Source organism: Crotalus tigris, unplaced genomic scaffold (assembly GCF_016545835.1).
Source record: "Crotalus tigris isolate CLP2741 ecotype Arizona unplaced genomic scaffold, ASM1654583v1 scf7180000017772.1543713, whole genome shotgun sequence".
NCBI lineage: Eukaryota > Metazoa > Chordata > Lepidosauria > Squamata > Viperidae > Crotalus > Crotalus tigris.
Genome location: NW_024096623.1, coordinates 887,321 through 913,352, shown reverse-complemented (window position 1 = coordinate 913,352; position 26,032 = coordinate 887,321). Strand labels below are relative to the sequence as shown.

General features: G+C 36.1%; 1 protein-coding gene across 4 annotated transcripts in view; it reads right to left on the bottom strand.

Annotated features, from left to right (window-relative positions):
- GABRB3 (gamma-aminobutyric acid type A receptor subunit beta3) overlaps positions 1-26,032 on the bottom strand; it is a 543,595-nt gene that overhangs the window by 35,777 nt on the left and 481,786 nt on the right. For all 4 annotated transcript variants that reach the window (XM_039341825.1, XM_039341826.1, XM_039341828.1 and 1 more), the window contains one exon: positions 21,277-21,497. In XM_039341825.1, the coding sequence (XP_039197759.1) occupies positions 21,277-21,497 (221 nt within the window). The remainder of the gene's footprint in view (positions 1-21,276; positions 21,498-26,032) is intronic.

The following is a 26,032-nucleotide window of genomic DNA, read 5'->3' as shown; positions in this document are numbered from 1 at the left end:
TCAAATATAGAAACTCCCAAGTCTGCCTTCTCTGGATTCTGCCATAAGAGGGAGAGAAGGGGGAGAACAAAGGGGCTTTATGGCCCTCACTTCCTTCAGTAGACTTCTAAGGAGCTGAATGTGTTTATTGCAACATCAAAGAGAGACTTTGAATGTAAATAGCATCAAAGAACCTTACCATGACAAAAGAGAGCTATTTACCTTTCATGAAGTTATCTGAAGTCTCCATACAGACGAAAGAAAGGAGCAAGGGGGTGGAATTGTGATGCCTGAAACTATCACTGGAAGGGGGGGTGATTGGGTGGGACTGCTGGGGAACCCCTTAAAACCTTGAATGGGAGAGCTTGGACCCCAAGTCCTGTCTAGCATGCCTGCAGCCACTTCTTCTTAATAAAGGATTCCTGTTGGAAGAATTATTCCAAGAGTTCTGTCTTCTTAAGATGCAAAGTGGGGTGGGTCCTTACACATACCTGTCTTGTACCCTTTTCAATTTTAAATGCTTCTGTTAATCCCCCATTGATTATAATATGTGCCGATTGTTGTTGATATATAGCCTTAAGAGCATACAAAAATTTATCCCCAAAATTCATTTTCTCTACAACTCCCAATAAAAATTTCCAATTTAACTGATCAAAAGCTTTTTCAGCATCCAAAAATATCAAAGCCGCAGGGATTTGATTGTTCTTGTCCAAATACTCAATTAGGTTAACAATTTGTCTTACGTTATATTTCATATATCTCCCAATTATAAATCCAGATTGATCACTATGGATCAATTGCTTCAAAACATGCATTAATCTATTTGCCAATATTTTTGAAAAAATCTTATAATCTATATTCAAAAGAGATATAGGTCTATAATTCTTAGGCTGGGTAAGATCTTGATCCTCCTTTGGAATCAACGATATAAAAGCCTTCTCCAAGATGGAGATACCTCTGCTCCCAACAAAATACTATTAAAAAGTTCCTTATTATCAAGATCAATATGGATTGCTAACCCTTGAAGTGCAAGCACTATGTCCTCCCTCATCTCCCTATTTTTATCTTCAAAAAGCTCTGCCATCTCTTCTTTAATCTGTCGTGCTGTTTTTCCCAAAGCATCCTGTATATTTTTAAGTGTAAATGCTGGCAGTGGGGGAGAAGGTGGGGGGTACTTAGTTTGCTGTGCAGTCTGAGTTACCGGAGAGGAAATTGAGCCTTTAGGAAGAGCAGAAATTCCGAGGCATTTTCAAACTATTTAGAACCACTTCTTATAAGTCTTGTATAATCTTATAAAACCAACAATTACAAAAAAAGAGAAAAAAAGAAAAAGAAGAGAGGGGATAGTAAAAACAAACCCCCCCCCAAATGAGAAAAGAAGCTTGCTTTTTAAATGAGCAACCAAAATCCGTTACATTGTTTAAACTTTGTTGCCAAGTAAAAGTCTTTCTTAACAATGTCCTTTCAGACAAAGAAACAGCATTCCTGCGCCATTTTTCTCTCCCTCCTTTTATTAAAATTAATAGGTGGAGAAGATTCTTTAATCATTTGCTGAGTTAAAGTCCCAAATTCTCACAATTCTGATCCCTCCTGGTCAGCTCTGTTTGCTTTTAATTTTACAGATCTCTCTAAAATGCAGATGTGGAAGCAGCGTCTAGCTTTGTTCCTAAGAACAAAGGCATCCTGGGATGCAGAGAAAACTTTGGACTCTGAGGAAGTTCTCACCCTTCGACCTCCAAAAGGAAGATTTATGGAGGTCCTGGGGAACTCAACCTCTATCCGGGAAAGCTCAACTCCTCCCCTTCTCCCGGGGAGAGAGGCTCCAAGCCGCAAAACAGCTGCTGTTCACCGTCTCTGCAGGCTTTAACACATTCCCAGGGCGGATGGCTAAAAAAAAGCCACCATCGCTGCGGTGATCACCACCGGAAGCCCCCAAACATATTATTATATCTTTCCCCAAACAAACATTTCCTTCTACCAAAATCATTATATCAGTTCTTCCAAACATTTTCAAATTTAATGTGCAAATTGAAAAATTTCTTACTTTCCACTAAAAGTCTTTAACCTGATATTCTTATAAAAAAACAACTATATTTCATTTTATTTTACATATAAAGATTCCATTCAGTTTCAAAATTAACTATCCCTATATATTTCATTCAGTTTTAATTATAAGGCTAATGCTGACAGCTGTATTTTTAAACACTTAGAGCAGGGATCCCCAACCCCTGGTCTGTGGACCGGTACCAAGCTGTGGCATGCCAGCAACCGGTCCACACAAACAAGCAAAGCCCCATCCGTGGGATGCAGGCAGCACACAAAACCATGCAATCTCCAGTCTATAGAAAAACCTTTCTTCATAGAACCGGTCCCTGGTACCTGAAAGGTTGGGGACCTCTGACGTAGAGTACATAAAATAAAATCCTGCATTTGTTACTCAGAATTTTTCAGGTTTTATAATATGAAGTTTCTTTTCCTGCTGTGAGGTATACGAGAAATATATATGTTATATTTTTTCACAATATAGATTAGTTTATATTTTATAAAAATTATTTAGAGCCAGTATTTTAAGGTAGAGGTCCCCAACATTTTGTGCAACAGGGACTGGTTATGTGGAGAGAGGTTTTTCATGGACCGGAGGGGAGTGTGGTTTTGTGTGCTGCCTGTATCCTGTGAATGGGGTTTTCCTTGTTTGTGTGGACTGGTTGCTGGTATGCCATGGCCTGATACTGATCCACAGACCGGGGGTTGGGGACCCCCATTTTAAGGTATAATCATATAGCCAAAGCGCAGCTATATTTAATCTTGCTAAAGTCATGACATACACAACTTTTGATTTGAAGCAGGCATTAGTTACATTGTATAGATAGGCAAGGGAATGGAGTTGAAACATTTGTATCAGCCAGTGTAGACAAATAGACTCCTTTTCCCCCCCAAGTTTTTTTATTAATTTTCCAATATTACATTTACATATTTGAAAATTAGTGTGGCGGCTGAGCACAGTAATTCCATTACATTTGAATATCATCAGTACAAGTCTCATAATCAAGTATTACAACAACTAATTCCCTCTCTTTCCCCCATAATATCTGCTGTCATATTTGAACCAATACATTTCTTATTCTACCAGCCACCAGCATTTGTACCAAAAACCCATATACAAATTTAATTATTGGTATTTATACTTCTAAGTTTTGCTTAACCTTTGTCTCAACTCATAACAATATCTTAAATTCAAATCTTAGTTATTTGTAAACATTTAAACTTTTAGCCAATCAGTGACCTGATACAGTTGTCCCAAAGTATTTATCTTCTCTTTCATCTGTTTTTCTTTTTTATCTTCAAATTCCTTCTGGTTTATAAGAAAACTTGTTCTCTTTTATCAGTTTCTTTTTTGTGTTTTCCATTATCTGTATTTGTTGAGTGTCTAAGTCTTCTGCCATTTGGTTGTTTCACTTTCTCTATAGAATTCTGTATAGATGGTTCTTTGGTTGAAGTCATAATTTGAGTTTGCATATCCAGGCTTATACGTAGAGTTTGGATAATCGCTTTTAACATACAAAAAATTTGTTCCTGTGCTTCCTCTGTAGAAGAAATCCATTCCTATTCTTCTTCCATTGTAGTATATTAAACTAAAAAAAAAACTTACAGTCAGAAAGTCCACCAAGTGACGAGCTGAGCTGAGTTTCTTGCAGATGGTGTGTTGGAATATTCATGAGCAGGAAGACTCATATGGTAACTCAGTCAGCCAATGTGAAGAAAGTGCTACTGAGTCTGTGCAAAAGGGTATTGAGTTAGGAGCTGGATTTCCAGTCTCAGATTCATCTCTGTATCTCTCTGTAAGAAGTCTTCATTGAGCTATGTTGCTGTAAAGAAGAATGTATGGTATTGTAAATATTTTGATATGAATATAAAATGGTTATTTGAATCAGCTAAATGCAGTCAACTGTGAGAGCTTCTGATTTATTTTTCACCAACAGAGAAATTAAAATTCTCTATTAGGTTATGGGCCCAGAGCTTACTAAGGACTGCATTGTAATTTAAAGCTGGAAGAAATTGCCTGTGTTTAGAAAGTGTAAGAACAAGGCAGAATTAGCAGAATGGCTGCAATGGAATTTAAAGAAAGCTCTGTGCCTCGTTTGGGCCAGAAGAATTACATTGTGTGGGCTGCTAAAATGGAATGTTTGCTCAAGGCTAAAGAGCTGTGGTATATCATAGAAAATCCACCACAAGTGTTTGCAGCTGCTGATCAGAAAAGTCATGATCAAGCAATGGCTTATCTCATCTTGAATTTAGATGATGAACAATTTCTAAATGTTGCAAATTTAAAGACTGCAAAGGAGATTTGGTTGAGGTTTAGAGCTGTGCACATGAATGTTTCTGCATGCAATATAGTGCAATTGTCAAGAAAACTTTACAGGGCCTGTTTGCAACCAGATGAATCTGTGGAACAGCATTTAAATAAAATGCAAAGCTTATTTTTGGATTAGAACAATGTGGGATTAAATTCCCTGAGTCCCAGAAGGTTTTACTGGTGTTGAACAGTTTAGATAAAACCTGGGACACAGTTTCTGCTATATCTGAGTGTAAAGAAGAACAAAACTTAAATTTTGAGGCTTTAAAGTCATGTTTGCTTAAGGAAGAAGGAAAGCAACATTTTAGGAACAGCCACAAGAAGGTGAAATTCCTGAGGAGGGGGTCCAGACTGCAAGTCTCCTGAGAAGAAACAAGCAGATGGGACCAAGTTGCATCAAAAGAGAGATTTTGCAAGCAGAGAGCTCAGCAAGAAAAGTATTGCTACATTTGTGGAGCAAACACACATCTGAAAAGGAACTGTTTGCAGAGGAACAATTTGCAGCAAAGGACATTTGTGCAAGCAAAAAAGACTGATTTGGAAAAGGAACATTTTGGTGTTGCAAAAGTTTGTTATAGCAACAACAGAGACAAGTGGCTAATAGATAGTGGGGCAAGTCAAACAATTGTTAATGAATCTGAATTATTTTGAAGGTTTGTTCCAGTAGCACAAGAAGCTGTGGCTTTGGCAAATGGCCAGAAAGCAAAAGTCATTGGAAAAGGCGATGTAAAAATTCCATATTTGGAATCAAAGTTTACCAATGTGCTTTGTGTACCTGAGATGGAACATAATTTGTTAAGTGTGTCTAATTTAGACAAACAAGGTTTTGAGGTCATTTTTGTAAATGGGGAATGTCTCATCAAAAGGAATGGGAATATTTGTGCAGAAGGCATAAAGGAAGATAATCTATGTGTATTGCAGGGACAAAAGGTTCAATGTTCCCATATATTTAAGAATGTTGCAGAGCACGATTCGTGTGTTCATCTTCTACATAGAAGACTTGGCCATGCAAGCTTTAAAGTTTTGCAGCAAATGCAAGATTTTGCAGAAGGGCTAAATTTGAAGGGATGCAAAACATATTTGGACTGTGCAGTATACAACGCATTGAAGTCAAAGGCCTTCCCATTTAGTAAATGTAGCACAAGACAAACAAAAAGAGCTCTAGAGCTGGTCCAGGCAGATCTGGTAGGACCTATGCAAGCCAGTTTGGGAGGAGCAAAATATGCATTGGTAATTGTTGATGATTATAGCAGGTACTCTTTTTGCTACTTGCTTAGAGGTAAGACAGAGGTGCTACAATAATTCAAACAATGGGTAAGTTTTGTAGAGAGAGGGTACAGACAACAAGTGTGTCAGTTGCAAACTGACATAGGTACTGAATTTATGTCAACTAAATTCCAACAATGGTTGGGGCAGTTGTGGATAAGACACAGACGTACAAATCCTTACACAGCAGCAGAGAACGGTGTAGCTGAAAGAAGGAATGGTGTTTTGCAAACAATGAAAGATTCATTATTAGAGGATTCTGGTATGAGCAGGTCATATTGGGGAGAAGCCATATTGACTGCCAATTATATAGTTAACAGGCTGTGGAGTTCCTCCATTAATAATACTCCATATGCCATTCTATATGGGAGAAAGCCATCACTGGCACATTTGAGAATTTTTGGAAATACTGCATGGGTACATATTCTGAAAGCAATCAGAAGAAAGGGACAGCAAAAGGCAAGAAAGCTCAGGTTTGTGGGCTATGAGCCAGGGTCAAAAGGATATCACTTTAGTGATGGAAGTAAAAGAATTGTAATTTCAAGGTCTGCTAATTTTGCAGAACAAAATTGGGACAGAATTAATGCAAATTCTGGGTATGTCTCACTTAATGATAGTGATCTATTTAATGACAATAACTCATCTAATGATGGAAAAATGATTATAGAAGATGTCAATGTTCAGGGAGGAGAGGCTGAACAAGATACGAAACCAGAAAGACTTGAGACACAGGAGCAGTTAATACCATGAAGGTCAGAGTGATGTAACAAAGGAATTCCACCTGACAGGTATTCTGCCAGCAAGGTAAAGGTTTGCAATGTGTGGTATGAGCCAAAAAGTTATAAAGAGGTGTTGGCATTACCAAAAGCTGAACAATAAAGATGGAAGGAGGCCATGGATAAAGAGATGAAATCCATGGGATACCAAGAAGTATTTAAATCAGTGACTTTACCACAGGGAACCAAAGCTGTGGGTTGTAAGTGGGTATATAAGAAAAAGGTATTACCAAATAATGATGTACAGTAAAAGGCCAGATTAGTGGCACAAGGTTTTTCACAATTAAAGAATGTGCACTACGATGAAGTATTTGCGCCAACTGTGAAAAGTGAGAGTATAAGATTAGCACTGGTGTTGGCAGCGGACAAAGTTGAAACCTGTGATCAAGAGATATATCACTCAGCAATAGGGAGTTTGTTATATCTATCACAGTGGTCCAGACCAGACATAGCTTGCGCAGTAAGCAATTTGAGTGATTTTATTGCTGCACCTACAAAGTTACATTGGATGGGTGTAAAAAGGGTTCTCAGATATTTAAAGGGAACCATAAATTTGGGTCTTCAAATACAGATTACTGAGGAATTGAAATTAAAGTGTTATGTTGATAGTGACTATGCAAATGACATAAACACAAGGAAATCAAATTCTGGGATTAAAATATTCTTTGGAGGGACTCTGATTGGATAGAAGTTCAGAAAACAAAAAACTGTTGCTATTTCAACAGTGGAAGGCAGAGTTTATTGCTTTATCTGAATTGTATTCTGAAGTAACATAGTATGTACAGTTGTTGCAAGATTTAAATATTAATGTAAAAGAATCTGTAAAGGTATTTGAAGACAATGCTGCCTGTATAAAAATGGCAACTGGTGACAGGGTGAAGAACAGAAGTAAACATGTAGACATTAAGTATTGTAATGTCAGGGAAGCTCTAAAATGAAAATTGATTAGTTTACATCATTGTTCTTCTGATGATAATTTGGCAGACATGATGACTAAACCATTGGGTGGTGTTCACTATGGAGAATGTATTAAGTCAATAGGTCTGATGTCTCTTCCGGTCATGAAGGGAGGAGTGTTGGAATATTCATGAGCAGGAAGAGTCATGTGGTAACTCAGTCAGCCAATGTGAAGAAAGTGCTACTGAGTCTGTGCAAAAAGGTATTGAGTTAGGAGCTGGATTTCCAGTCTCAGGTTTGTCTCTGTATCTCTCTGTAAGAAGTCTTCATTGAGCTATGTTGCTGTAAAGAAGAATGTATGGTATTGTAAATATGAATATAAAAAGGTTATTTGAATCAGCTAAATGCAGTCAACTGTGAGAGCTTCTGATTTATTTTTCACCAACAGAGAAATTAAAATTCTCTAACATGATGCTTCAAGGTTGCTTTATATCTTATCTATTTTCAAAGCTATCAACAAGTCTCTCTTAAGGAATAGCAGATTACGCCTCAGAGTTAGTTGGATTTTTTCAGGGTTCCCCCCCCCTCTATTTTAAGGGGGGAAAAACTCCAAATCTTCAATAGTAATTAGAATAAAAATCAGAGAAAAAAATATAGAGAGTAGAAAGTTACAAGTCTTACAATCCACCAATTTTAGGAAATAGAATTCCAATTAGGATCCCAGTATTTTTTTCCGTTTTAAACTCCCGAGTGGTTAATTGCTGCTGTTTCTGGAGGGAGGGCTAAAATCCCCTTCCCTCACCACAGGGGGGAAAGTACTTTAGCAGCTTATGCAGGTCATTAAGTAATTAGGATGTAAGAGAGGCAGACCTCACCCAGTCCTGTCCACGCTGCTTTGAAGTTGCCAGATGGTAGTGTGACTGCGGCTGTTAGCAGCCTAGGGATGAGCCATGTTTCTATGGCTGATCCTTTCGTCCGCCGGTTTGGAGGGATTGCCAGATCTAACGGGAGAGTTGCTCTCCTGAGATCCAGCGAAAGCCCCTCCTTGCTGGTCACCTCTCCGGGGCGACTTTCGGCCCTTTTCAGGGGCCCCCAGCAATATGAAACTGAACGGGAGAGAGCAAATCTCCTAGCCGTCCATGGCAGCTGCGTGATGAACCGGAAGCTGACAAATAGACTCCTATTGTGACCTGAGTTGTTGAATGTCACAAACATGAAAAAGGAAAGATAAAGATAAAGGTAAAACAAAGGGGAATTATTAATTGTACAGCTGTAGTATCTAATACTTTTAATAGGCTGTCAGAAAGGGTGTGACTAGACAGGACCTATCAACTGAGTCTGGAAAGGAAGGATGTGACGTATTCTACTGGACAGGTATAAAGCTTTATGCTGAACTAATTTGGGTGTGGTCTCTGGGATTATACTTGCTGAGATCCACCAGCCTTTGCAACTGCTTCAATAAAACTTGTTTTGTTTTCCAACACCTTTGAAATGGAATTTATTTTATTCCTCACATTGCCAACATAATCTAATTATGTTAAGAAAAGTAAAATGTGAGGCCTTTTGTAGATAGCCAGTGAAAATCAATGAAACACAAAGGACTGAAATTTTAATTGGAAATATGTTTGTAAATAAATTTGCAGATTTGAGCCAAAATTAAATCAGCAGGACAATTAAATCAATGATGGTAATTGAACTGTTTTTCTAATCTCTGTCATTTTTGAATCTGAATTATGGAGAATCTTAGTAATACATATTAAACAAATAACCAGATATGTGACAACCAATTGCATGATTAGGTCCTGTAAGTGATTTACCATATGATCAAAAAAAGATTCCAAATCATAATGAAATACTATCCTTCACTGAAAAAAAAAATGGTTTCTTGATTAAGGCTAGAAACTAGGAAATTGTGAGTTCTAGTCTCATCCTAGGCCTGAAAGCTGGCTGGGTGACTTTGGGCCTATTTTCACAAAACTAAATAGAATGTCATTTGATAGTAGGGCTGCATACTTTTCCTTGTGCCCATCTGAACTCTGAGACTAAACTTTTGATTATTCTGAGACTAAAATTATAACATATAAATTATGTTTATATAGGTAATGATAAACAAAATATTTGTACATAATGAATGGTTATAGTTCGATGTCATGGAACTAGAAAAAGAAAAGGCAAATCCAAATGGTCAAATTTAATGTAATATTATTAATCCAATTAACAGTAGTCACTATAGTAGTATAGTATGATATAATTAATGTAATGCAATATAAACCACAACAGTCAATTGAAGGTATAGAGTGCTCTTTTATGCCTGGAGTCATGATGTAAAATAGATATACTTTAACTTTCTTTATTTGTCATCCATATTAAGGCACAAGTATGTCCTATTTTCACTGATGTTGGTGTGATTTTTTAAAACCACAAAATAAGTAATAAATACGCCAGTCTAATTTGGATTGTAATCACATTACAAAAATGTAGAGTAGGGAGAACAGTCCCCTTGCTCTTTCCTGCTATTCACTATCATTGGAATATTTTTATACAATCTGAGAATTTAGTATGAAATATAAATGTTGTTCAGCTAATTTCAAAAATTGTTGTATCAATATTAAATTCTACATACATGAAAGGTCTTCTTTATACTTTCACGGTTAATTTCAAAAGTGAAAAGTGAAAATGTCTGGGAGATAAATTAGGATACAATATTGAACAACAAATGTGCGATAATGCAATTAAGGATATATAAGGATATTTCAGCCAAGGCTCAAAATGAACTAAGGCTTGCGACCAAAGTCAAAAATAACAAAAAAAGCTTCTTTTAACATGTAAAAAACAAGAAAAAAGTGAAGGAAATGATTGGTCCATTAGTGGGTGGAAATGGCAAGAAGGTGACAAGCAACAAGGAGAAAGCAGAACTATTTAACTCGTTTTTTGCATCTGTCTTTACACAAAGGGAAAAAACAGACCAACCTATCAAAAATAGTGCCATAAAAAACAAAATAGAAACACAAGTTAAGATAGGCAAGGAAATGGTAAGTGAGCACCTGTCCAGCCTAGATGAGTTCAAATCACCAGGACCAGATGGATTACACCCCAAGGTTCTCAAGGAACTGGCAGATGTGATATTGGAACCACTGAACTATATTTTTCAAAGATCCTGGAACACAGGTGAACTACCAGAGGACTGGAAAAGAGCTGATTTAGTTCCCATCCTCAAAAAAGGAAAAAAAATGAATCCAGGAAATTACAGACCTATCAGCCTGACCTCAATACCTGGGAAGATTCTGGAAAAGATAATCAAACAATGAATCAATGAACACCTAGAGGCAAACAAAGTCATTACTAAAAGCCAACATGGGTTTGTCAAAAAGAGATCATGCCAGACAAATCTTATTGCATTCTTTGACCAAGTGACAAAATTAGTGGATCAGAGGAATGCTGTGGACATAATTTACTTGGACTTCAGTAAGGCATTTGATAAAGTAGATCACAACCTACTACTTGATAAGATAGAAAAATGTGGGTAGACAGAATCACTACCAGATGGATCCGTAGCTGGCTGACCGGCTGTACTCAGTGAGTGGTCCTCAATGGAACTGCATCTATATGGAGGGAAGTGTGTAGTGGCTCTGTTCTGGGCCCAGTGCTCTTCAACATCTTCATCAATGATTTGGACGAAGGGATAGATGGGGAACTCATCAAATTTGCAGACGACACCAAGCTGGCAGGAATAGCCAACACTCCAGAAGACAGGCTTAAGATACAGAAGGATCTGGACAGACCTGAACACTGGGCACTAACTAACAAAATTAAATTCAATGGTGAAAAAAGCAAAGTTCTACATTTAGGCAAGAAAAACCAAATGCACAAGTACAGCATAGGTGGCACCATGCTCAAGAGTAGTAACTGTGAGAGGGACCTCAGAGTCCTAGAAGACAATCACCTAAATATGAGCCAGCAGTGTGCTGCAGCTGCCAAAAAGGCCAACACAGTGCTAGGCTGCATTAACAGAGGGATAGAATCAAGATCACTTGAAGTATTAATGCCACTCTACAATGCCTTGGTAAGGCCACACTTGGAATACTGCATCCAGTTTTGGTCACCACGATGTAAAAAAGATGTTGAGACTCTAGAAAGAGTACAGAGAAAAGCAACAAAGATGATTAGGGGACTGGAGGCTAAAACATATAAGGAATGGTTGCTAGAATTGGGTATGTCTAGTTTAACGAAGAGAAGGACAAGGGGGGACATGATAGCAGTATTCCAATATCTCAGGGCTGCCATAAAGAAGAGGGAATTAAGCTATTTTCCAAAGCACCTGAAGGCAGGACAAGAAGCAACGGGTGGAAACTAATCAAGGAGAGAAGCAACCTAGAACTAAGGAGAAACTTCCTGACAGTGAGAACAATTAATCAGTGGAACAACTTGCCTCCAGAAGCAGTAAATGCTCCAACACTGGAAGTTTTTAAGAAGAGACTGGACAGCCATTTGTCCAAAATGTTGTAGGGTTTCCTGCCTGAGCATGGGGTTGGACTAGATGACCTCCAAGTCCCTTCCAACTTTATTATTATCAATCATCGCACAGTCAGCCAGATGTTCAGACTGGGTTTGGCATTTTGTCTACCTATCGAGTCCTTACCCAGGACCTGGGATACGCAGATGTGGATGTTTGATGGTATTACAGATATCGTCACAGGATGGAAGCAGTTCCTAGTAAGGCCGCCTTTTGCAATTGACTAATAGAAAATTTGTCAAAGCCAATGGTGTTCAAGTGGTGCTCCAGTTGTTTTGGGATTGCACCCAAGGAGCCTATCACTATTGGTTCTACCCTTGCTTGCTTTTGCCACAGTCTTTCTATTTCTATTTGTAGGTCTTTCTATTTTGTTATCTTCTCCAGTTCTTTCTCTTCTATTCTGCTGTCTCCAGGCACTGCCACGTCCACTATCCAAACTTTTTTGTCTTTCTTATCGACAATTGTTAAGTCTGGGGTGTTATGTTGCAGGTGCTTGTCTGTTTGAATTCTGAAGTCCCAGAGCAATTTAATTTTATCATTTTCTATGACTTTCTATATTTTATGATCCCACCAGTTTTTGCTTACAGGAAAATGATATTTTTTGCAGATCTTCCAATGCACCATTGTTGCTACTTTGTCATGCCGCTGCTTGTAAGTCTGTGCAATCTTCATGCAACAGCTTACCAGGTGGTCCACTGTTTCTTCAGCTTCTTTGCATAGGCGGCACTTAATATCTGTTGCTGTCTTCTCAATTTTGATTTTATATGCATTTGTCCTTAAGGCTTGGTCTTGTGCAGCCAGAATTAGTCCCTCGGTCTCTTTCTTCAATTTTCCTGCTCTTAGCCATTGCCAGGTCTTGTTATTATATGCTTTCCCAGCTATTTTTTTAACGTATTGGCCATGTAGTGCTTTGTCTTCCCATGCTTCTATTCTGTTCTTCATTTGGTCTACTGGAGATTGGTCTACTTCATTTGGTCTACTGGAGAGACCAAACTGGAAGGCCAGTTTGGTCTCTCCAGTAGTCAGTAAGCCTTCCTGATATACTAATTTCAGTGCATCTTCATCATTGTTCTTCAGATATTCTTCCAAAGCCATTTTTTCTTCTTCAACCATCTGATGTACTTGTAGCATTCCACGCCCACCTATTTGCCTTGGTAGATAAAGTCTACCAATGACAATGATTCATTGTCATTATTTTTCTGGTCTTCCTATCCATTGCTTTTAGTTCTGCTTGAGTCCAGTCCACTATTGCAGCTGTGTACCTAATGACTGGAATTGCCCAGGTGTTGATTGCCTTTATGGTATTTCCTCCATTGAGTTTGGACTTTAAGATCTTCTTCATTCTCTTGATGTATTCACCTCTAATCTTTTTTTTGACTTCAGTGTGCTTGATGTTGTCAGCTTGAAGGATACCCAAGTATTTGTAGTAATCTTCCTCATCCAGACTCTTAATGTTATTTTCATGGGGCATCTTGATTCCTTCAGTTTTTACTACTTTTCCTTGTTTGATAGTAAGTGTGGCACATTTGTCCAAGCCAAACTCCATTACAATATCTTGGCTATATATACGGACAGTGTTGAGCAGCGATTCTATTTCAGATGATGTTTTTTCCATACAGCTTCAGATCATCCATATAAAGGAGGTGGGATAGTCTGGCAGATGTTTTTGATGTTTGATAGCCATGTCCTGAGTTATTCAGTATTGTTGACCGAGGAAACAGTGCAATAACAAATAGTAATGGTGATAATGAATCTCCTTGAAATATTCCTCTCTTGATATTAACCTCTCCCAGTCTTTCACCATTGATCTGCAACTGTGTCTTCCATTGTGCCATCGATCTTTGCACAAATTTTCTGATGTTTCTACTGACTCCTGTTATTTCAAGGCACTTGATTATCCAGTCATGTGGCAGAGAGTCAAATGCCTTTTTGTAATCAACCCATGCCACATTCAGGTTGGTCTTCCTTTTCTTGCAGTTTTCCAAGATCATTTTGTCTATTAGGAGTTGATCTTTTGTTTCTCTGCTATTGGGGCGGTTTCCTTTCTGCTCAGGTGGAAAGAGATTGTTTTCAACTAGATGCTGTTGTATTGCATCAGCTACCACACCAGTTAGTAATTTGAAAGTTGTTGGTAAGCAAGTAATTGGCCTGTAGTTGCCTGGTGTTGCCCCTTTTGCTGGATTTTTCATTATTAGGTAGGTTTTCCCAGTTGTTAGCCACTTTTCAATTTCTCCTCCTTGTAGTATATTGTTGAACTGTTTGGCAATGAGTGGGTGTATAACAGTTAGATGTTTCAACCAAAACCCATGCAGTTCATCTTCACCTGGTGCTGACCAATTTTTGATTTTCTTTGCTCTTTTTTCTACCATTTTTGTTGTTATTACTAGTTCTTTCATTTCAACTTCTGTTTTATTTGCATCCACCTCTTTTAACCAAGCTGCATCCTTGTTGTATTTCTTTGGGTTATCCCATATCTGCTTCCAGAACTGCACTGTTTCTTCCTTGTCAGGTACTGACTGATTCCTTGCAGTTTCTCCATTGATGGATTGGTAGAAACGTTTCTGATTGGATTGAAATTGGAGGTTCTGCCTATAGTTTGCAATTCGAGCTTCATATCTACTGATTTTCCTGGCTATAGCTGTTATTTGTTGCTTTATTATTTCCAGTGCTTCCTTGATCTTCCTTGTTTCTAAGTGGTATTTCTTGATTAGGTATTCTTTGGTCTTCTTGTTCTTCAGCTTCTTTTCTTTCATCTGTTCTAGCTTGCTTGCATGTGATCTTAACTTGCTGATCTTATTTTCTAGTCTAACCTTCCATTTTTGTGGTGCACTGTTTGTTTGTTTTTCTTCTTTGTTGATTTTGCATCCCAGGTATTCAGTTATAACTGCAGCTGTGCTGTATATTAGTTGGTTTATTTCTTGCAGTGAATTGGTGCTTATACTTGATATTGCAGTATTTGCATCTTTTAATGCTTGTGCTAGCTGTTTCTTTGGAACAAGCTTCAATGCAGACAGCCTTATTCTGTTGTTTTTGTGCTGTTCTTGATACTCAGTTATTCTTTGTTTCAATTTTTTATTTCTTTAGTTAGAGGGTTTTGTTCTTCCTGGTTTCCAAATGAGAACAGTTGTATATCTCTGCTGGACTCCTTCATTGCCAACTCCCCCTGCTTTGCCTCTACATTCTGAATTACTTCTGGTAAGGCTTTGATTTCTTTGCCCTGGTTAAACCTTTGCAGTTTGTCCAATTCTGTTTCTGTGAATACTTTATTTCGTATTATAAATCTGCGTTGATCTGCTAGTCTCTGTTCTGTTATTTCTGATTCTGGATGTTGTTCTTTCCAGAACTGGTGCATTCGTTTTAGATATATTCTTCTTGTTGGACTTGATCTGTAGTAACAGATCATTATTTCTTTGTTTTCAATCACTGTGTATCTGCGACGGGTAAACACCTTTTCTTCCAGTAGTTCTGCAGCTGCTGGCCCTGGTTGCTCAGCCAACAGTCCTGAGTCCTGTAACCCATTTTTCACCAGATATCCAGGAACTCCAATATCTAGCACGGACCTTGTTAACCCGGGTGACATCCGAGTCGATATGGCATTCTGAAAATTACGTCTCATCATATTTTTTATGGGAGAGACACTCTTTGTCTGACTCCTCTGATGAGACCTGTCCAGTATGGTTGAACCTCTGGCATAGCTCTCATCTTCCTCAGAGTACACAAGCCCCACAAACACATCAAGGTAGTGCCTCACTGGGGGATGATGATGATGATGATGATGATGATGATGATGATGATGATGATGATGATGATTATCACTTTAGTGTGATTATCAGCAGGTTTTAGACCTGTGCAGTGGATCAGTCTCTGAAAAGTTCTTGGAGATTATAGAAATGAAACATTTAAAATCAGGTACATCTTTTTGTAAGTGTTGCAGAGAGATGTGATGTTTGCACTCCTGCCTACTATGAAGGAGTCCTTGGAGTGCTACAATACCTTTGTTGAGTTATAAATTGTAAACAACATTGAAGAATCTACTTGTAAGTTCTGTAGGCATTGAAGAGCAAGGTATTAATACCAGAAATACTATAGAAAGAACTTTGCATTGATTATTCCTTAGGGAGAAAATAAGGTATGAAGCAGTTACAGTATCTACTTAAATCCAAATTGACTGCTGATGCAAGGAGCTACAGAAATACTTTATTGTGCTGGTGTTATACACAATAGAAGCATTTAAAAGCTATGAGCACATGCACCATTACATTAATAGTACTGAACCCTGGATTACAACATTTTGGTGTGAAATTGTTGATTTCTTCTAAGTCTCTGCACAAGCCCTGATAGTGTCATGCCCAGAGGATTGAGCACCAGCATCAACGAGCTGTTTGGAAGTTTCCTTTAATAAGCTGTGATTTTGACATTATCTCTTAAATTTTAAGCAGACAGTTTTAAGGGAGATGTAACTTTTAGGAAATATTTAGAAAATACAATTACTTAGTTATAGAAAGAGGCAAAGAGGAAATATTTATAATTAACATAGCAATATGCTTCATATTACTACTTCATCTGTTAATCAAATCTATCTACTGGCAGCAACACAGCTTAGATCTTTTTCTCTTTTAATTGAAAACACCAAAGACTTAACTTTTGAGTTGAAAATCATGTATTTAACAGCATATTTAGAGCCCTTCTTCAGGTAAGTTAATTTTCTTCAGTCAAGGTATCCTTCCCTCTATTAACTGGAGATAAATTGAAGGCAAATTGATTCTGGTTGATTTAATAGTAGCTTACTTTTATTTTTTATTTTATTTTATTTTATTATTTTATTTTATTTATTATTTTATTATTTTATTTTATTTTATTTATTTTATACGTCACCCATCTCACTATCAAGCAACTTTGGGTGGTTTAGAAACTCATTTACCCTAATTTTAGAATAATGTGGATACTTTTGATTTCTATGACATTTAAATTATAATAAATGTTCCTAACCCTGCATATGCACAAAAATAAAGCTAAAGTATATGTGGGCCTTTAAATAAACCAACCTTTCTCATCTTTTTATTTTTTGCTTCTGGAAGTATCCTTGAAATAATTTTGAATGTTTTAGGTAAATTCTGTGTAAAAATTATAATATCTACAATGTATGGTACATTAGTGTAATCAACAAACTGAGTCATGGCATGTAAAATTTATTAGTATTATAAGTGCTAGCTGATTTTTTTTAATCACTACCTCTTGCTTAATCCCTAATGACCTTTCATGAGACCTAGAGGTCTAGACTGAGAAAGTTGAGATTGGCTGCTTTAAAGCTACATAATTACATATCTAGCACTTGTGTCTATAGGCTGAGAAATTTGTTAATATGCAGTTGGATCATAAGCTTTCCCATAGATTTTGTTGACAATGTTAATAACTAATTTCAGGATAAACAGTTTTATTATATGTGTATAAAGAGACTGTTAACACCAACAAGCATAAGCTAAACGGAAGATGAATTGGACTGACACAAGGAAGGCTTAAAAATATTTCTGAAGAATTTACATTACAGAATATGGATGAACGGATAAACTTATAAAAACTGGAATAGCTTCATGGCTGGTCTATGGCTTTAGGATAATTTTTTTTTTTAGTAAACATCTGTCAATGCCTGAATAATTCTCTAGGCAAGGTGCTCAGGCATATTGAGCATAAGGAGAATGCATGTCTTCAGTATAACAACAACAACTGTAACTTAGAAGAGACATTAAATAATCAAATAATAACCATGCCTCAAATCACAGCACATTAAAACAATGGGCAAAGTAATTTTAAAAATTAATCATTCTGGTTTATAAAAAATGCCTTATAATACTCTCTTGTTATTAAATAGGAAAAAGCAACATAATAATACTCAGTTGTTTTAAGATATTAAATCCATGCCAAAAATAAACATAATGTTTCATTTTTTTAGGCAGCCTTCTGGTATAACAATGATTCCTCAAAGATAGTCAGGTTCCAGATTTTAAAATACAGTTCAATAAAATATTAACTCATCGCCCAGACCCCTTATTGAGGGAAAGAGGCGATCTAAAAACATGAAATATAAAATAAATAATATCCTTATCACTGTGGTATTTCTATATAAATATTATATAATATACACTCACAAACATGTTTGTGTGTCTCTGTGTGTAATATTCCAAAAAATACAAGTGATTCACAAGGCCACAGCATATGAGTCAATGTATCCTCAATTTTTTTACATCTCCAACAAAGGAAATTATATATTCTTTGTGGAGACCTATAAACTTGGAATACAATTTTGATCAATTGTAAATTCAAATCTATTGAAACTGTTTAAGATGTTTGAAGAACTTGCAACTCTTCGTGTAACATTATCAGATATTTCAATTCTTTAATTCTTAAATCCAAGTGGTGTCAACTTTCAAAAGTGTTAACTTTTAGTAAAGAAATGTTGCAGACTAAGTTTAGTCCATGGACTCCATCAAATCAAGTCTTAGGTATCACCTTGAAGTGGCTGAGGTATCTGGTCTACTTTTTATTTTGCTAATCTACTGGAAGCCATCAAATCTCTTAACTGCTAATTATGATCAGAGCGTGGAGGTAATTTAATTGATTTTACCCCCCACAAAACTAAGCTAAGGTAAACTAAGCAGGTGTGACTTGTACTTTGCAGAATCAATCTTGATTACAAAATTGCACTTTTGTTTAGGAAAAAGAATGTGAATTTGAGGGAGAACAAAAGCATCCAAATTGGTAAAACAGCATGGGCATTAAAGACAATAAAATATCTGAAACTTCAGATGTGATATGTCAGAGAGTTCCATTCTGGTAAAAAAAGATTGGATAGAAAGAAAACAAGAATATATATTGGGAAACATATTTTAAACAGAACAGAATTCTTCCCTTACTGAGAGCTGAGTGATAAAGATATCTTTCTAATTTTATATTACACACAGCATAGCTCACAAGTTTGAAACACTTATCCCCATGTTAATTATAGTTAAATAATAACTTTAACTTATTAACTCTAATCATGTGACTGTTATAAAACTTACAATACATTCTTGTATAAATACATTCCTGTATTTATGTGTTTAGAATGAATGCCTAAATTCTAAAAAGACTCTCTAGTTAACATGCCGTGGTAGCCATACAATACTATATCATAAACCAATATTGACATTTATTCTAAATTAGTTATACAATGTCTTTCAAGTTGAGCACCATTTTTGAATTTTGAGTAATACACTTAAGTCCATCACTGTTTTCAGGAAAAAGGTGGATGGTTGGCAAATGATGAAATGCATGACACAATGTCATGACAGGAACCTGATGTGCTTATGAGCAACATTGCAGTTGAAGAACAAAAGACTGGAACAAGAACTGTGGCATCATGACACATTTTTCATCAGTCTTAACCAAAACTAGAAATGGACATGTGTAACTCATCAAAACAAACACAGGAAGTGGGAAAAATCAGAACAAAACAAAATAGGAAAACTAATAACATAGTACATATTTTCAAGTAAAAATTCCCACATTCAACTATGGCAGCAGAGATTGGGAAAAACTGCTTGGAGTTCTGTAGAGGTAAACTGTACAAAATATTAAACTAAATTGCTTGATTCAACATTAGAAAGTAATTTATAAAGTCTCAGTGAAATATTGCAAAGATTGCAAAATATTTGCCAAGGGTTGCAAGAGCAAGGACAATGGGTTGCATCAACTACAAATAAATAGACTTCCTCATTCTTAAATACATATATGCATAGTTGCCCGCATTCTCAGTACAGAGTAAGGGAAAAGTCTGGAATCCCTTTTGATGGATTAAACTGCCTTACAATGTATAGCAAAATAGTGATATGCCAGTGGTAACCAGTATAAGTCTAGTGCTCTAAAGTTCTCCTACTGAGATGATGAATCCCAGCAGAGAGAAATCCTCCTATATTTACATTATTCTCAGTTCACAATGCTGATGTAAAATGGACTGGAATAATGTGATATCTATGGGAAAAAAGGCACATAGAAATAATTTTACTTGTGCATATTGCTCTTATTAAAGAGGGTGGCATAATTATGTTCCTGCCTTTCCGGTGCATTTTCCATGAAATTGGTTGTAGAGGTGAAGACCTTGGCACTCATTTGTCCCCCTCTGGGGAAGTTCTAGATTTGTTCATATGAGTTCCACATACAGTCTACTTTTCTAAGAACAAATGTAGACCTCATTGAATGTAGAAGTAGAAAAGGCTTTGAAAATGAAAATATTAAAACAAAATTTTCCTAGTTAAACTTAGTTTATGAAGAAACTAAAATTTAAACTTAGTCACTTGAAGAACTACTCTCCAAATTTCATGAAATAAATTGAGGGTAATTCTCTGAAATGTACTAATACTTTACTCCAAAATTATCAAAATTTATGAGGGAAGCAACCACAAAGCTAAAGCTGAAGTTGTTTTTATACTGATCCTTCATACTAACAATGGGCAAATCCAAGCACAAAGAGGATTTTATTGCTTCTGGAAAAGCCTTAAAACCTAATTCTGTGGGTTGGCTTGGCAGTCTGATGGGGGACTCTATGTTGGAGGTGGTTGGTGGACTAACAGAAAAGATTCCACCACTGTACCAATCTTGTTTTTGCTGACCTCTGTACACAATTTTTAAATATTTTATATTAAATATTAAACCATATTAATTATGGTTTTAATTGTAAGCCACCCAGAATTGCTTTGCAGAGTGAGATAGATAACATATATAATAAGACAAAAAACTTTATTGAAAAGAGTCACAATATTTCAGGCTTGAAACAACCAGATAATTGCTATAGTTACATAAAATTCTGTCTCCTAGCTGCCATCTATTTGGTTGTCCACATTTGCTCTAATTAATTCAGGCCTTGCTATGTAAACCAGGTGAAAAAACCAGGACATTTTCCAATATCTGTATTACCAACAAACAGGATCAGAAATAAACATAGACAAGATTACCTGCTGTCTCTCACAAATACCAAGTCTCTTTTTCACACATGCACATAGAAACCAGATAGGGACACAATTTTTCTCTCTATGCTTAGAAAAAGAAAGTGATTTTTTGTGTGTGTGTGTAGTTCTCTATGTCTAATTTGTTTCAATAGAAAATCTGAGAAACATGGTTACAAACATGGACAGAGACTTCGCTTTACTGTCCACAAATTGGGAAATTAGAATTTACAGGCAAAGCTTACACCCAAAAAAATTCATTCTTGATTTAAAAATTTCAGCTCCTGTATAATTTCTATTCTGAACAATAAATTCATTGGCAATTGAAAAATAAAACATTGACAATGCTACTAGTTTGTAGAGACATCTGTTTTAAAAGCAATGAAATGCATAATATGTTATGCATATTATGATCTAATTTACTTTGTAATGTAACAATCTTGTACCAATCCCCCCCCCCAGTGATGATCAATATAACATACAAGAGTGCATAATTCTTGATTACATACAAACCTCAGGCCATATAATACTGTGCCATCTGGATGCAGGCGAATCATTCGATTCTTAACAGTAACACCATGCACAAACGATTTCTTGTCATTGAGAAAGTAAGTATCAGGCACCCACAGTTGATCTGCTACTCTGTTATCAAGCGTAAGGTTGAGAGGAATCCCAGCATAGGCTAGTCTTTTATCTCGCCAGTATTGTTGAAAATACATTGTTAATGTGTAATCCTGGTGGAGAGAAGAAGAAAAACTGAAGATAAGTCTTGGTTATGAATTGAACTTCCAGAATCAACTTTCATATAATCTTAGATTTAGTTAGGTTGTTCCAAATAAAAAGATAATATTTATTTCAAAATGCATACCATTTTTCTTCCTCTTCACCTAATATTGTATAAGTTTCAACGAAACATCTCTGGATTGAAATAACACACTAGCAAGAGCTCTACTAATGTTACTGTAGCGTTTTTGTTTTTAAATTTTTCATAACCAAAAGAAGAAACGACTTCATGAAAATATGTCCAATGCTTTAGAAGAAAAGCTATCTTTCACGGGAAGTAAATGTCATTACCATTCAAATTACTTTCAGTGCTCATTAACAATTTCTATTAGGTGCATCATCAAAAGGTCAATATGCCCCCTAGTGTTTTCTGCAATTTTCTGATGTGGAAGTTAGGAATAAATGAATTCTTTACTAGTGATGTCTTAATTAAAGCTTGATTTTAGTAGTAATAAACGTGGAAAATATTTTTATTGACTTGTAATAAATGACTTTAAAAAATTAAATTACTAAAACCCACCAAATGTATAATACCAAATAAGAAATTATAGTACAATATTAGTAATTTGGTTAAACCAAAAGCTGTTGCTGTTATAAAAGAAAATATATATTTAGAAAGGCACATTCTAGCCATCTTGCACTCTCCTTGAATTGTATCAGATTTCCCCTTTAGAGAAGTCTGATCCAGAAATAAAAAAGTTACCTTTCCCACTCAGCAACTGAAAACAGAGCTCTAATGCTATACCACAGGTCGGCAACCTGCGGCTCCGGAGCCGCATGTGGCTCTTTGAGCCTTCCCCTGTGGCTCCCAGCCTCCTCTGCCTTTGCAGAGAGAGGCAATTGCACTTCCCTGCTTCTCTCTCTCTCTCTCTCTCTCTCTCTCTCTCTCTCTCTCTCTCTGTGTGTGTGTGTAAAAGAGAGTGCACTCACAGTGTTCTCCGAGGAGCTGAAAAGCTTTCTGGGCGGAGCTCCTCCCTTTGCTGCGTCTCTGAAGGAAGCAGGAAGCAGGAAGGGCAGGAGAGAGCTAGCTAGCCCAGCTAGGCTGACTCAGGAATTCTGGGAGTTGAAGTCCATGAGTCATAAAAGAGACAGGTTGCCTACCCCGGAGGTTGTTGGACAACAGCTTGAAGCTTGCCAGGTGAGCAGCAGATAGGAGGGGGGGGAGAGAGAAAGAGAGAGAGAGGGAGAGAGAGAGAGTGGGGGAAGAGGAGTGGCAGATCAAGGGCAGATAGAGAGGGAGAGAGAGAGAGACCCTTTTGACATCTAAAATGAAGATAACACTGCATATATCCTTTTTTTACCTTTGTGTGTATGTAATTTTATTCTCTTAAAGCATTCTCTTGGTGATCATTGTTTTAATAGTATGGATATTCCCAAGAGTCATATTTTTACTTTTATTTTTAATGTGTATATGTGTGTGTGTGTGTGTGTGTGTACACACATATACACATATACATATATATACACACACACACATACACATACACACACCTATAATAAAGGTAAAAAAGGATATATATGCAGTGTTATCTTCATTTTAGATATCAAAAGGGTTTTGCGGCTCCCAGTGTTTTGTTTTTGGTGGGAAACGGGTCCAAGTGGCTCTTTGAGTGTTTTGGGTTGCCTACCCCTGTGCTATACTATAGAGCAGCACATGACATTCTATAAACCAAATGGGAAAATAAAGAATACACACATTTTCATCGATATAAGCTCTGCCTTATTGTAACCTTCATAAATTCTGCACCTACAATTATTGACTTGGTTTACAGTATTTGCATCAGAATGCATGCTTGGCTAGAAAAGCTAGCTCTGAGAATATGGCAGGAAACAGATAATTAAAAGAGTAAAACTTTCCCTCTCCTCTCTGACAGTTCAGGTCACATTGTCCAATTAATTTTGGGCAATTGTTATGAGAAGAAACTTTGGTTTGCCAAAACATCTTTTTAGCGGCTTTGAGTCTCACACTGATAGGGAGTACCTGTGGATCCCAAACACTCCCCTCCGCCCCCCCCCCATATCTATAGACAAGCTAGAAGCACTATGGTACTTCTAAAGACAGTACATTTCGTAGCTTGAGAGGTATGTGACAATGTTGCCCCTATAGGACAATATTATTCATGTCTATTCATTAGTAAAGGAATGGGTAGTTATTAATAAAGCAGGATGGTAATTTTGAATGCCTTTGGCAGAGAAACACAATACAAATTCATTAAATAAGTTACAATATATCAATTATTTGTAACATGAGGATTTGTCACACACAAATTTTAAATTGATATTTAACAACTGAGAACAGAACACCCATTATTTCTTGAAACTTACATACCAACTAAGCAGAAGTAAGCTACAGTTTATAGTCTGGATTCCCATTTTAATCTAGTAAATTTCTTATAAAATAGGCTAATATATAATACATAACTTAGTAGATGAGAAAGGTTGTTTACAATTTAAAAAGGAAGAAATAAAAAAGATAATCAAGAAATATTATAAGGAATTATATGGCAAAGAGGAGGCTGCAAAAGAGAGAATTGCTCAATATTTAGAAGAAAGTAAATTGCCAAAGATTCCAGAGACATTCAAAACTATGTTAGAAGAAAGAATACCAATGATGGAGATATTAGAGGCTATAAAATGACAAAAGAATGGGAAAACACCTGGCCCAGATAGGCTACCGGTGGAACTTTATAAAAATCTACATGATATATTAAGCGAACCGTTGAAAGATGTGTGTAATGGATTATTATTAGAGGCCAAGCTTCCAAATACATGGATAGAAGCAAATATTACTTTGATACCAAAAGAAGATTCAGACGATGCAATATTAAGAACTATAGACCAATTTCATTACTCAATGTGGATTACAAAATTTTTACTTCAATAATGGCAGAGAGACTGAAAAGATACTTAGTTGAGTTTATACATCCAGATCAAAACGGCTTTTTACCGAAGAGACAAATTAAAAATAATTTAAGGGTGATAATGGACATATTAGAATATTATGAATTACACCCAGGGAAACAATTAGCATTAGCGTTTTTAGATGCCCAAAAAGTGTTTGATAATGTTTCTTGGCAATTTATGGTTCAACAATTACAAATAATGGATTTTGGAAAGAACTTTACAAATATGATAAAAACAATATATATAGTAAACAGACAACAAAAGTGATAGTGAATGGAGATTATACTGAGAGCTTTGAGATAAGAAAAGGTATGAGACAAGGATGTCCACTATCTCCATTATTATTTATCTTTACTTTGGAAGTACTAAATAGAAGGATAAGACAGGATACAGAAATTTAAGGATTGAAAATAAAAGATGGAACATATAAGTTACAAGCATTTGCCGATGATCTAGTGTTTATTTTGGAAGAACCTTTAGAGATGATTCCTAAACTATGGGGAAAGATAGAAGAACATGGAGAAGTGGCAGGACTAAAAATAAATAAAGATAAAACTAAAGTAATAGTAAAGAACCTTAAAGATAAACAAAAAAGGCAAATACTAGAGAAAACAGAGGTACAAATAGTGAAAAAAGTTAAATATTTAGGTATTCATCTTTCAGCTAAGTGTCCGTCAATAAAAGAAGACAATTATATAAAATTATTGAAGCAAATAAAGCTAGACTTGGAAAGATGGAAAAATCTCCAGCTGTCAATATTAGGAAGAATTGCTAACATAAAAATGAATGTGTTGCCAAAGATTTTATTTTTATTTCAAACAATTCCGATAAAACTTGAGAGAAAATTCTTTCAAAATTTAAATTCATTGGTTTTGAACTTTATTTGGCAGGGGGGAAAAGCTAGAATTAAGATGAAAACATTACAAGATGCTAAGGAAAATGGAGTTTTGGGTTACCGGAATGGACATTGTATTATCAAGCATCTGTATTAACGTGGGTGAAAGAGTGGATAACACTCAGAAATAAAAGGTTATTGTATTTAGAGGGACATGATTTACAATTGGGGTGGCATGCTTTTTTATGGTACGGGAAAAACAGAGTCCATAAGTACTTTTAAAACCATTTTATAAGAAATGCTTTGTTAATAGTATGGGAAAAAATTAAAACTAAAATATATTCAAAAATTCCAGGGTGGTTATCAACGATGGAGGCATTTATTCATCTGAACCTGGTAGACTTTGAAAAAACATGGACATATAAAGATATTTTAGATATGGGTGGGAAATTAAAATCTAAGCAAGAATTGGAAAATCAGGAAATTAATCTGTCTTGGTGGGCACATTTACAGATACAAAGTAGATATGAAAAAGATATAAAAATGTATGGATTTTACAAGGACCAATCTGTGTTTGATAAGATTTTGTTATCTTCAGATGAAAAATTAATCAAGAAAATGTATAACTTTTTGTTAATTTTAGATATGGAAAGTGAACAAGTGAAAGAAACAATGACAAGATGGGCAAAAAATTTTGGTTATAATATAGAATTAGAAAAATGGCAAATGTTATGGGAGAGAAACTAT